The following is a 13,308-nucleotide window of genomic DNA, read 5'->3' as shown; positions in this document are numbered from 1 at the left end:
TTAAAATGAATTGGAGATATTTGGGGGGGGGTTTTTTAATGAGTGAGAAAGAGTAGATTTACTTTTTAGAATTTTTAATGAGGTAATTTTTATGTTAATGGAAAAAAGAACATTCACACAATCATTATTTGAGTATTTTTTTATATGTCTTAAAACATGTCTGGAGGGGATCTTTAAACTTCTGTCCTCAGATTACGGTCTTTGCTTCATTCCTCTTTCATGTGCGCAAACGCAAATTCAGTTTATAAGGTTGAATGTTTCGTTATGCTGCTGTTCAGTCAGCAGCTCTTGTTTACTGTAGCTGTTTGTTGCTGAGAGTGCAGACTGACTGACTGACTGACTGCTGACTGACTGACTGACTGACTGACTGACTGACTGACTGTCTGGGGAACTAAAGCACAAAGCAGGTAACTGTTTTTGATGAAAATATAACTGAAACAGCATCTGCACTATTTTTTTTTCCACATGCAACTTTGTATTCACCAAGCAGGAATCTTTTGAAAATCACTACAGTATTTTCATCCAAGGATAGTATGTAATTCATTCAACAGGTTTGTCTTTCAGTCTGAATCCATCCATGGCTTCCCACCTTTGAAATGGGAGCAGGCAGACGGGCGGGGAGAAGCATCTGCCTCGCTTTTTAATGGCTATCACAAATGTTTCAGTAATTCCACTCCACCTGAAACTTCCCTCCCCTTCAGCACACTCCCAAATTACAGCACTGGAGTGAAGCTGGGACTCTCAGCCCTCGCAGTACAGTAGTATTTTTCCCCAGCTAAGAGGATCGGAAAGATTCCTCCCGTGGGCTTGCATCATGGAGGCAAGCAGTCAATCCAGCAGTCAACAGATTCTGTGGAAAGATGTGAGTCCAAATTTTTAAGTCTGATTTATTGCACTTATATTAATTGCAAAATATTTAAAATAAATTCCTAACATTTAGTGTCTTTATGGTGCAGAGTTTTAGGAAGCACCCTTAACTTTTACAGCTCAATAAATTATAGGTGGCAGCAGAAAGTGGGGAGGGGGATCCTGTGATATTTGAGTTTAAGCTTAAAGTAAAATATCAGAAGTTTTGAAATCAAAAAGAAGCTGCTGCTTGATCTCTTGCTCAGTGATCTGACTTTTCTCAGAATAGTAATTTTTCCATCTAATTCCTTTTGGCTTCCTTTTCTTTATTCGGCCTCACCTGAACTATTGTATTTGCTTTATATCCAGAGAATCCTTGCCTCTCACATGCATGCAGCATTCAAATATGCACCAAGAAGTGTCTTTATTTGAGGCTTTCTTATTGAGGAAGAGGAGCAGGAGGGATTTTGGCCCTGAAATCCATCTTCTTCTTCTTCTACTTCTCATATTTCACTTGTTGCAGAACTTGTGAACAATAGAGCAATACCTGCACAGCACAGTATTATATTATATTTTTATACATGAAAAAGCCCTTTTACTGTCGATCAAAGAAAAGCCAAGTGTTCCAGCAGATACTCATCAGAACTGCACTGTAGGTGATGGAGAATGATGATGATTAAGAAATCCGCTGTGGCTTCTTATCTCAAGTTTTCACAGGAATGCTTATAGATGCTTATATGAGAGTGTGATAAACCCACTGCCTCAGCTTGTTGGTTATATGTAGCATACTTCTGTGTGCTCCCCTCCCTGCATGATAACAGCAGGGGGCTCCAGGCACTCTTCATCACAAAGCTCAAGATGAATTGCCGGCTGATTCTGAACTCCTAAACCTTTAAACACTAGTTGGCGAGTGCTGCACACAACTCAGACTGCTCACCCGGTCTCCATCCCTGCCTTTATTTCTGTCTGTCTCTCAATCCCACCTTCTTCCTCGGAGTATTCGATATTCAAAGCACAGGCGGAGAGAGGGAGAGAGAGAGAGAGAGAGAGAGAGAGAGAGAGAGAGAGAGAGAGAGAGGTTTGTCCTCAAGTTAAGTTTCCACTGCTTATGCAACCTGCCACAGGAGAGCAGAGGATTTCAGCCACCGTTTTTCTTTTCTTTTTTTTTCCTTCACTCTGAAAAATTCACAATGAAAGGAATTTCTGGCTCTCTGATTGTAGCACTCTGTTTTTCATCATGCCGTAGGAATGTCCAATACTTTGATGTGCCTCGCGCTTTTGTGGCTACTGTGTCTAATATGTCAAATAAAGAATGGTCACAATGTGGAATCCATTAATGGCGAAGCTTTACTTTAAGTTTTCAGGGGGGCCTATCTCGAATAATGCGTCCTCTGTCCTTCCCCAAAGTCATGCTGCTAATGTATTTACCAATCAGAAATTCAATCCAACAAGCACACAGTGTAACTGTATGCCATTATTGCTGTATGCTATTTCCTCCTGTATGCCACCTACACACTGTTTTAACCCCTTAAAACTCTGACGTTTACGAGCTAGAGTGAAGATAAAAGAAATAGAAAGGAGCCACGTCTCTCTCAGCTCAAGAGATGTGAATGAAAATGGGTTCTATGGGTGGTTACGAGTCTCCCTTTACAGACATGCCAACTTTATGATAATCAAATGAATGCAGTATAAATGTGATATTTTCAACTATTCTAAAATGGTGTGTTTGAATATTCCTGCATACTGGGCTCCTACATAAATATGGTATGGGTATCACTGTAAAGCTGAGACTCTTGTGGATCCAATGAGCCCAAATGTATTCATGTGTGATGATGTTAGTCCCCATAGGAGCCATTTCATTGTATTGAGACCATTTTTTGACCTCACTGTATAAAATGACCTGTGGTGACCTCTAGGATAATCACAGCCTCATGAAACTTTACAGCCACAAACTAGAGACTTAGAGCATTCAGAAGACGGATGGCTTTCCTAGCTAGATTGACAATAAGGGGGTTTCTGAGCGGTTTCCAGAACAGAAGTGCTCGCCATCCAATCGCCGAGAAATGCAATTCTTGCAGAAATCTAAAAAATGTAAAAAGTTTTTGATACCAAATCACAGCATGGCTTTTTCTATGGTGTTCCTCAGGGTCTTGGTGTCTTAATGTGGTATTCTGGAAGGATTATTGATCATTTTGATCAATTCTCGAATGGCAAAAAATGGTTAAATTTAGCACAAAATCTGTGTAGCAAATGGTATCAACCTAAAGATTCCTGCAGCAACTTATGAGACATAACAGAGCATGGGGATGGCCGTCACAAGCTTATATCATCATGTTCTACACTCTTATACACTTTTACAAATTATTTTAATTGATTAATTAATTAATATTTTTTTATTACAGATTTAAGATATATATATATATCTATATATAGATATATATAGATATATATAAATATATATATACTGTATATATATAACAACTTGACCCACAGTGCTGAGTATCAAGTTATTCTTCAGGTTCACAGCTTTCAGATCTACTGTTGTTTATTTATCTCCCCCTGATCCTCCCCTGTCACCCCCTACCCCTAGAATAGTAAGGGGTTAAAATAATTAATGTGAAGTCAGAAAAAAACACACAACTATTATTCAAAAATAATTCCCACAAATGATTTTAAGAAGTCAGCATGTTAAAGTGCTGCCCAATCTACTGAAACAGCCTAAGCCACAATAGAAAACCAAAGCTGCTTTATCATCATTTTAAAAGACACGGAGATAAGAAACAGCAATTTTGCTAATTGAAGTTTTTTTTTTTTACTTTACATATCTGCTTTTCTGTTGTCCTCCGAGACCTTCTAAAGTGGTCCGGTGTGAATGAGAAGCTTTCATTTCTCCCTGCTGGAGCTCTGCTGGAACAAAAGCCCGTCTTTATTAATTTGTGGCCTTGAGCCTGGGGAATCAACTACAGCGGGTTTTCATTTGAGGAAAAGTTTAATAAACGTAACCTTTCCGAGGCACTTGTAGCTCTGTTCTTCCCTGCACTTGGCATGGGGATGGTTATAGTTTTGTCATTAGTAGCCTCATTGCTGAGTACATTTTGAAAGAAGAGAGACTGAATCAAATGGCCTCTCGTTGGATTGGAAATATAAATTCAGACATGAAAATGATAAATTAAAGCAAGAGTTGGACATTTTAGGAAATGTGCTTCTAAGCTTTCTTGCTGAGAGTTAGATGAGAGGATCATATATCTCTGTTAAATAGAGTTGTGAAGTGTGTTGGGGGGGAGGGGGTATTTCGGGTGTCCTTTATTACGAATGTACTGTAAAAGCTCTTCTACAGCTTGGATGGACACAAAACTCTCCCAGTTGAATCATCGTTACAAAAGATGGACAACTGCATTAGAAGATATCTGGTTTCTTAGATAAAAAAGAAATGGAAAGTACCTAAAAACTTTGGGGGAGAAGTCAACTTCGACTCCCAAGATGCATTTCGGCACAAAGTATCCAATCACGTATCTTAAAATTCAGTTACGCCCTCTGCTAATGCAGTAGTTCTCAACGTTTTCGAGTTGCGACCAGGCTGGTGTTTGCGACCATTTTTGATGTGTTTCATTACTTTTTCTCTCCCGCTGACCCTCCGGAAATCCCCCGCAGAAACACATGTGCACGCACACCTTGACTCTGACAAACACACTGAATAAAATCTATTCTAAGGCAAATTATATCACTGGTACAGGTGATATAATGTTAAACCCATTCTCCAGTCTAAAATATGTTATTTAATTTTTATCTTCACAACCATCCGGCGAACCCCAGAAATGATCTGGCGACGCCCAGGTTGAGAACCACTGCGCTAATGGGTGAAAGCTAAAGATTACGCTGTATCTGCAGCTTAAATCACATTTGAAAATGTTGAAATGGAAATACAGAATGGGAAAAAACAGCAGCTCTTCTCACTTTGCAAGTATCTATAAAGCTACAGCAGCAAGTTAATATAGCTTCACATTAAAGACTGTAAACAGAGGAAAACAGCTGGCTCTGTCTGAAGGTAAAAACATCTGCCCACCAGCAACTGTAAATAATTAACAAGTCATATCTCGTTTCTTTAATCCCTTCAAACACCAAAGAGTAAAAACATAAGAGAGATATAACATGTTGATCAGTGAGCTATTGTTGGAGCTGGAAGGCTGATTATTATTATAAAACCAGGCTAACTGTCTCCTGTCTTTATGCTAAGCTAGCAGATATGATAACACGTAACGCCGAATTCACACCGTGCTGCGGCTGAGAGGCATATTCATGCGTTTCAGGCGGGAAGATATGAATGGGGATATAGTGCATTTGGGCTGCGGCTATGGCTGCGGCTGCGATAGGGGGTGACGAAAAGCATCCTGGGGCGGAAAAGTAGAAACAGAATCAACTTTTGGAAAAACGCAATTCGATTTCACGCTGCGGTATCTGGTGTGAATGCAGCCATAGGTTTAGGAAAATGGTTGGACTTAAAATAAGTACATAAACTACGTAAAAAATGTACATAAACAATGTAACATAAGTACGGAAAACACGCCACTAACGTAAAAGATGATAATCAAACCGCATGTGATTATCATGAAGTGGGCATGTCTGTTAAGAGGAGACTCGTGGGTACCCATAGAACCCATTTTCATTCACATATCTTGAGGTCAGAGGCCAAGGGACCCCTTTGAAAATCGCCATGCCAGTTTTTCCTCTCCAAAATTTCGCCCGCTACAACCTCCGAAAGCTCGAATAGTGGTCATCATTTTTTTTTTAAGAGGTTAATTAAAAATCAATACAGTGTTTTGGAGAATGGATACAGTATCGCACAACATAATATTGCGATACTCGTGTGTATAGTAGCATATTCACACGGATGCGTTTACGTTGCAGTCAGTACAGACTACATGGCGTAACACATCACACGCCAAAACCAACAAACTATTGCATGCAACATGACTTAAAAATGACCATATCATTTTAACGCCATTTGATGAGACTGTGCTGAACTATATTGTTATACTTATCATGGTTATGGTTATTTGGGCCATATATATACAGTGTATTGAAGCTATATTGTTTGCAGGTTGAGGCGGGAAAAGAGAAGAAGGCCAAGTATCACACCTACCAGCGAGTGGCTCTGGTTCTGGCTCTGCTCTTCCTGGTTCTGGCTCTGTGTGTTTTCAGCCTGAGGTATCTGTGGAGCCCCAGTCTCGGGAAGGTAAGACTTAATATCACCTCATTGTTTGCCCGTCATCAGCCTTATTGCCACTGTCTGTGCTAAGTGTGGTCTTCAGATGAAAGACACATCAGAAAATCAAATAGGTTCCCTTAAGCAACAAAAAAAAGTAAGGAAAATGGACAGCCACACAAAGAGCCCACGGCAGTCTCTGCAGTCAGTATTGTACTCTGCTAGATTAAAAGATGTGTGGGCTGCAGAAAAGACAGCTGTGTTTTGCTCTGCTCATGTTTTGGCTGTCAGATCTGTAATTTCATGAATTCTTGGACCAAACCACAAACCGCTTTCTACTGCTGCAAATGTCGGCCTGTTGCATTCATCTCCTCTGCGCTTGCATTGTAAACATCTTCTCACAATGACGGATCCTGATAACTCAAAGCTGACCCTAATTGCTGCTGACCAGAGTGGCTGCAGCATGGACTGAAACCTCTTGGCAACGTAATTGGGATAAACTCTTGTCCTGGCCATTCATCTTGTGAAATCCAATTCAATCACACTTGATGGAGAACATTTTCACTCTGCTCCTTTCCCCTGATTCACCCATGGGGACAAAAAAAAAAAGCTAATTTACACTAGCTAGGAGGAAAAATACATCAATAATTCCACATCTAGAAATTGAACGCTCTATACGTTCTGAGCACATGTTGCGAATAAGAGAAAATTATTACAATGAAATAAGAGCCCACGCTGTATATTTCAAACCTGAATGCATGCTTTGTGTTTAATGCCGTGAGGTGAACGGGGGGGAAATGTATTGTGCGAGATGTCGCTTGCTGTTACACCAACATCTTTGTTGTGCCTGTAATAAACATTAATTCTGAACGCCCTCTGCCACCGTTCTTCTCCCTCTGCTTCCATTAAGATATAAATTTCAAGTGCTGACAGTCTCTTCTATGCTCAGGTTAACCAAGGTTCATCTGCACTTCCTGCGCAGCCGGTATTGTCCATGTTCTCTCCTTTCAACATAGATATGAATCACCTTTGAGCCATCTCCTTTGTCCTTGTTAAATATTTCATGCCGGAGGTAGAGCAGTCATTATTTCCACTTTAATAAGCTGTGATCATTCTCACGTGGCTCAAAATGCGTTGATGGCAGAGGTTGCCCAAGTGATGAATATCAAACCTGCGGACCCTGGGTTTTGCTTTAATGGGGTCTTGAGGGGGAGGCTCGGTCTCTGGCCTTCCCGACGGTGAGCGAGATGGAGCCTCTTCAAAGGAGAATCACCTGTCTGTCAGACGGGAAGGAAGCTCCCTCACACACAGCAGGACAGGAAAACTCACCTATACAACTACCTGGAGACTACTCTGAAGGTAAGGAGATGGATTGATACAGCGGATGGATGCGTCAACGAGGCTGCCAGCACCTTGTTTGGTGAACGGGTGTTGGAGCAGGACACTTGACTAACCAGCTAATCCTGAGCAGCGTCTGTGGATTAGTGTAATGTGGGACACCTACAGTACGCTCCAGTGCATTTCCCTCTTCCTCTAAAACATTAAAGTGAACATGATTGGTGTTGAATAAAAGCAGGGACGTCATGTCATTAAAAATACATGACTTTGCAGATGTGATGTCATAAATGGGGGGCGGGACAATCGTCAAACAGGAAGTACCCCTTGTGAAGTCCACTCAAAGTCCAATGACAAGGTTATAAATCTACAACCCAATATCACACCAGAGCTCATAATATACCCATTTGTCCACCAGAGGATAGTGTATCAGTGTCACATTTTGTCTCGCCGAGGCGTGAATATTACATGTGTGTATGAAGGTGCAGTAGCCGACCAGCAGGGGGCGACAAACCCACTTTGTTAGGTTTAGGAAAAACGTCATGGTTGGCCTTAAAATAAGTAAAGTAAACTAAGGACAATACGTATGGAAACAACGTAACATAAGTACGGAAAACACGTCACAAACATCACTAAAAAACACGTACACTGGTCTCGAACGCTGGTCTCCTAGTTGAAAGTCCTGTGTTTGTTGGACCGATCCACCCTCCGGCGTTTTTTCTCACTTTTTATTCTACGTCACTAGCTCTGAGTGTAGCACATTTACACGGATGCATTTACATTGCAGTCAGTACAGACTACATGGTGTACAAAATGACACGCCTAAAGCAAGAACGGCGTTCTACACGCATTTGTCTTGAGCATCTAATGATGCAATAATATTGTGAAAATGTGTTAAAGTATTTTTTTATTTCAAGCATCTTTAGTCATCCCACTTTAGGAAAGGTTGTTTCTAAAATGGGACAGCATGTTTTGACTAATATGGGACAGTCATATATAGGCCTACTATGTTATTCAATTATGAAAATTTGCATTAAGTAAGGGATAATGTACAGCGAGCTGGTCAGAAGTCAGAAGTGCACCCATAGCAACGGTCAGTTATACATAGCAACGGTCTATTTTACATAGCAACGGTCTGTTATACATAGCAACGGTCTGCTATAAAGCGATAACAGACCGTAGAACGCTGTGATTGACCAATCAGAATCGAGTATTCAACACATAAAATGTGTTAATTTAATGTATCAGCTTCATATGGAAATATGGTACACAAGTCAGAATTGCAAAATGTGTCACATAAACCCCCCCAGACTACTCTGAGGGTGAAGAGATGGACTGATACGGTGTGTGGGTGGATGGATGGATGGATGGATGGATGGATGGATTAGTTCTCCTGCATCGACGTGGCAGCCAGCACCTTGTTTGGTGAACGGGTTTTGGGTGCAATGCAGCAGGACACTTGACTAACCAGCTAATCCTGAGCAGCGTCTGGCACCTACATGTATAGACTCTGGGCAGCAGAGCACCGCATCTGAAGCCAAGGGGAGTGTGTACATCATTTATTTTAGGAAACAGTTGAGAGGGGGTTGTTTTTTTTATTTGAGCAGAGAGATGAGCATTCTGGTGACAACTCAAAATCAAACTAAAGTATAGCGCTTCTCTCAGAGTCCTTGAACATGTGGAATATATTAGTTCTGATAGAACAAAGACACACAGAGTCATACATATGTAACCATGGTTATAATGGCTTTAATTATTTTCCAAGCTCCAGGCTGCCCGGAAACATGTTCAAACCGAGATTAACCACGGATGCATGCTCCAGTATAAAAGAGTAGTCACATCAACTCCCCCACTAATCAATATTTCTATATAAACTATGCATCAAATGACTACGTGTGAGATATGTCACTTGTAGTGTAGCATTTTTAGTGTCTTTCAGCTCATTGTTTTAGTATTTACGGGCTGCAAATTTACTGTTTTGGATCTCATCAGTATTGTCTCTTTTTCAGTAAAAAGCTCTGATAAGCTCACAGTACACTACCTGCCCATCACTAAGAGACTGACAGACAAAGTTAGCTGGTGAACATAGTGGAGCATTTAGCAGCTAGAGAGATGGATATTTCCCTCAGCAGTTGATGGAGACAGAAAGCTAAAAGGAGACTTACATTCGCAGGTGGACAGAAATGCGTTCTCAAATGAATACTAATGTTGCCATAACAACTCGCACTATAAGATGATAATATATATCGCTGCTGTTTTCACAGCCAAAATATCAATTAATGCAGGTTTAAGACATATGCTGTATAGGTGGGTTGTGTCTTCACTCAGAGAACCATGGTTACATAATATATAACATATGTTAAAGGTACAGTGAGTAAGATTTGGCGACATCTAGAGGTGTTGTTGCAGATTGCAACCAACTGAGTACCCCTCCGCTCACTCCAGTGCAAAACCTTGGTAACGCCGCTCGCTTCGCTCAGAGGCCATCCTTACCATAACAACGCTACTTTAGGAGCAACGGAAGTCAGACGGCGCCTGGCGGTACCACAGGTTTTGCACTCTGAGGCTCACGTTACAGAAGTGTGTCAGAGAACTAAGGTGGCTCTCTCTAGAGCCAGTGTTTGGCTTGTCCGTTCTGGGCTACTGTAGAAACATGGCGGACTCTGTGAAGAGGACCCGCTCCCTATGTAGATATGAAGGACTCATTCTAAGCTAACGAAAATACAACGATTCTTAGTTTCAGGTCATTATACACTAATGAAAACATAGTTATGAATATTATATTCAATTTCAGCTAATAGATCCCCTGAAATACAACACAGTGTTTCTTTAAGGTACCGTGAATGTCATAGTAACAAGACTCGGTCAAAACCGAGTATATGTGTCTGGACCGTGTACGGCCGGTCTGAGAATTTGTGGCTAAATTGTTACACAAATAGTCAGCCGTCATGATGATAAATCCAGAGGTAGATGTCCCCCAGGTCCGGCGAGAACACTAGGGGACACACTGCTACACTCATCTGGCCGCTCAAGCGCTGACGTACCCCATGTTGGAATGCACCTGATTTGTCCCTGGTTTTCTACTTGCCGTTTCAAACAGGAAACAACATGGCGGCCTGCTGGTAAACTTTCTGTTATTCCGTCTAAACGATCCGCCAAAATCTACTTCTGAAAAACAAATAATCTTGTTTCATTTTAGAACCATATCGCCTAGTTTCACATCTCGGTCAAGAGTTTCGTGAGCCGAACGTGTCGCGCTGGACGGGCTCATTTGCATGAAGGACTGTGGGACCAATCGTGTAACTTCAGACTTTTGCGTAAGTAGAACAGGCCCTCTGCGGTCCAGCCAAACAGTGATTTGTCAATGAATTAGTTAATGAAAGCTTGTATTCTTGCTTTTTTAAACTCCTAGTACAAAAATTGCAGCAAACATTTGAATGCAAAGTGGTCTCAAAAACTGCCAGTTTATGAATGACCACTCTTTAGAGTGGACACACAACATATTAAAGTGATAATTATTGGAAAAAGAAACGCTCTGGAAGGTGCAGGAACAGATTCACAAGATGCAAAACAAGTTTGTAGAGAAACTTCCTGATGTGGCCCCCTTCTCAGTTTGAAATCCGCTCTTCCTCCAGCTGTTTTGACAGATCCTGAACCCCTGAGACTGTGAGAGGTGCAAACCAACTGTAAGAGTCACATCCTTTTCACAGCTCAAAAAATGAAAGAGGTGCAGAAGCACACTAGGAAGTAGTATACTTAGAAGGTGGTGTCGAAGAGTAGAGCCAGGACTTTCTCAAGTGAAGGATCAAAACTGACAAATCCGAGAATCCACAGCTTTGAAGATAACAAGCAAAGGAAACCTTAATGCTGCCTTAGATCCAATTACTAAAAACATTGATTGCAAAATGTGTTCTGCTTCTAAAAAATCGGTTCTCGCACACGCTCTCAAAAAACGCGCCTTGCATATCGACGACTGCTTAAATTACTTTTGTGCTCACTCAATAGTCTAACTTATGTACTCGCACTAAAAACAATTACTACCAGCTATCACTCAAACAAAACAAACACATATATTACATACTACACATCACATAGCGCTTTGACCTCAGCGTTTCTAATTAAAAGTTAAAACCGCAGCGCGGCTGCAGCCACCGACACCTCTTGTCTGTTCTCACAGTTTACCGTAGCAACGTGACCTCGTGCACCCGGCTTTGTATAAATAACCACAGAATGGTAATTTGCTCTGTGCATTGTATTTCAATATGACATGATAACCGCTTGGGATCTTCTTTTAATTACCTGAAAACATATGTTGGTACACAGGCCTGGGGAAGATAGTTTGCCATAATTTTCTCTGCCTGTGTTTGTGTGTGTGTGTGTGTGTGTGTGTGTGTGTGTGTGAGGGCGTGGTGGCGTTCATGTGATTGTGTACGCTTCAGTGTGTTTCAGCGTGTAGATTAGGTGCCTCTGCATTCTCTTTTGGCTTACGGCAAATTTCTGTTTACTATGTGCTCATTATTGTTCTGGGCCACAGGTCTCACTGGGGGATTTTGCCTCCTTGTAAATTAATCCTCTGTTATTACCAGTTTACATCAGCAACTCCGGGAAAAATGGAATCTGGCTGGTGAATCCAACAGAAAAGTGAGAATAATTTACCTTGACGAAAAATATATTTTTTTTAAATCGTAAAAAGAAAGAAGGGGGTTAAACGCGATGCAACCGTTTACACAGGGAATAGGAAGCCTGTCCGCTGCTCACAGAATAAGGCAATCTTATAACAGGAGAGACTTCAGAGACCAGGTCCAAAGCACACTGGAGCACATGGATTAAAGGCAACAAGCTTTATTAGAAGACTAAAGTTTCGACGCCAACTGTGTCTTCATCAGAGTCAGACCGATATGAGACTCACATTCTCTTTAATAACCTCTCTTAATTCAATAGGAGATGTTATCATTGTCTACAGTAGGGATGTTTTATATCCCCTTATTGATGTCTTTTATGGCTGTCAAAGTTAACTCTAAATCGTTTTAACGCCACTAATTTCTTTAACACATTAACAATATCGATTTTCCAGATGTTTTAGAAGGCTCAGTTTTAAAGCTAGAGTTACGATACTGGTATCATATGAAACTAGAAAAAACCTGATGAATCCATTGGTACCATCCATGTCATACTAGCTTGTCCTGAAGGAGGCTAAATAACGCCCCAAACTTACGTTACATTTTGGCAAGGAAAAACTGCATTGCCGTTTTCAAAGGGGTCCCTTGACCTCTGACCTCCAGATATGTGAATGTAAATGGTTTCTATGGGTACCCACGAGTCTCCCCTTTACAGACATGCCCACTTTATGATAATCATATGCAGTTTGGGGCAAGTCATAGTCAAGTCAGCACACTGACACACTGACAGCTGTTGTTGCCTGTTGGGCTGCAGTTTGCCTGTTATGATTTGAACATGTTCTTATGCTAAATGCAGTACCTGTGAGGGTTTCTGGACAATATTTATCATTGTTTTGTGTTGTTAATTGATTTCCAATAATAAATATATACATACATTTGCATAAATCAAGCAAATTTGTCCACTCCCATGTTGATAAGAATATTAAATACTTGACAAATCTCCCTTTAAGGTACATTTAGAATAGATAAAGAAATGTGCGATTAATCATTATTAAATATTTTAATCAATTGACAGCCCTACTTTTTTTCTTTTTTATCTATTGATAATCTGAATATAGCCCATTCTCCCACTGTAGACAGGAGCTCCTCATCGGGGAGCTGATGCCATTAGGAGCGCCGGAGGACACAGAGGCACATGACTTTCTTCTGATTACCTGTCTCATGCACTACCGCCAGGATATAGTGACCGTTTTATAAAAATAACTTTTTTCTAAATCATATTTGCTCCATTTCTACCCACTGCTG

At 40.9% G+C, this 13,308-nt stretch overlaps 1 protein-coding gene across 1 annotated transcript in view; it reads left to right on the top strand.

Annotated features, from left to right (window-relative positions):
• The first annotated feature begins 716 nt into the window (after positions 1-716).
• Positions 717-13,308, top strand: part of tnmd (tenomodulin) — a 60,180-nt gene continuing 47,588 nt past the window's right edge. The window contains exons 1-2 of the mRNA XM_037779213.1: positions 717-862; positions 5,945-6,079. Coding sequence (XP_037635141.1) covers positions 815-862; positions 5,945-6,079 — 183 coding nt within the window. The 5' untranslated portion in view covers positions 717-814. The remainder of the gene's footprint in view (positions 863-5,944; positions 6,080-13,308) is intronic.

Source organism: Sebastes umbrosus, chromosome 9, assembly GCF_015220745.1.
Source record: "Sebastes umbrosus isolate fSebUmb1 chromosome 9, fSebUmb1.pri, whole genome shotgun sequence".
NCBI lineage: Eukaryota > Metazoa > Chordata > Actinopteri > Perciformes > Sebastidae > Sebastes > Sebastes umbrosus.
This window is presented reverse-complemented; position numbering and strand designations above follow the sequence as displayed.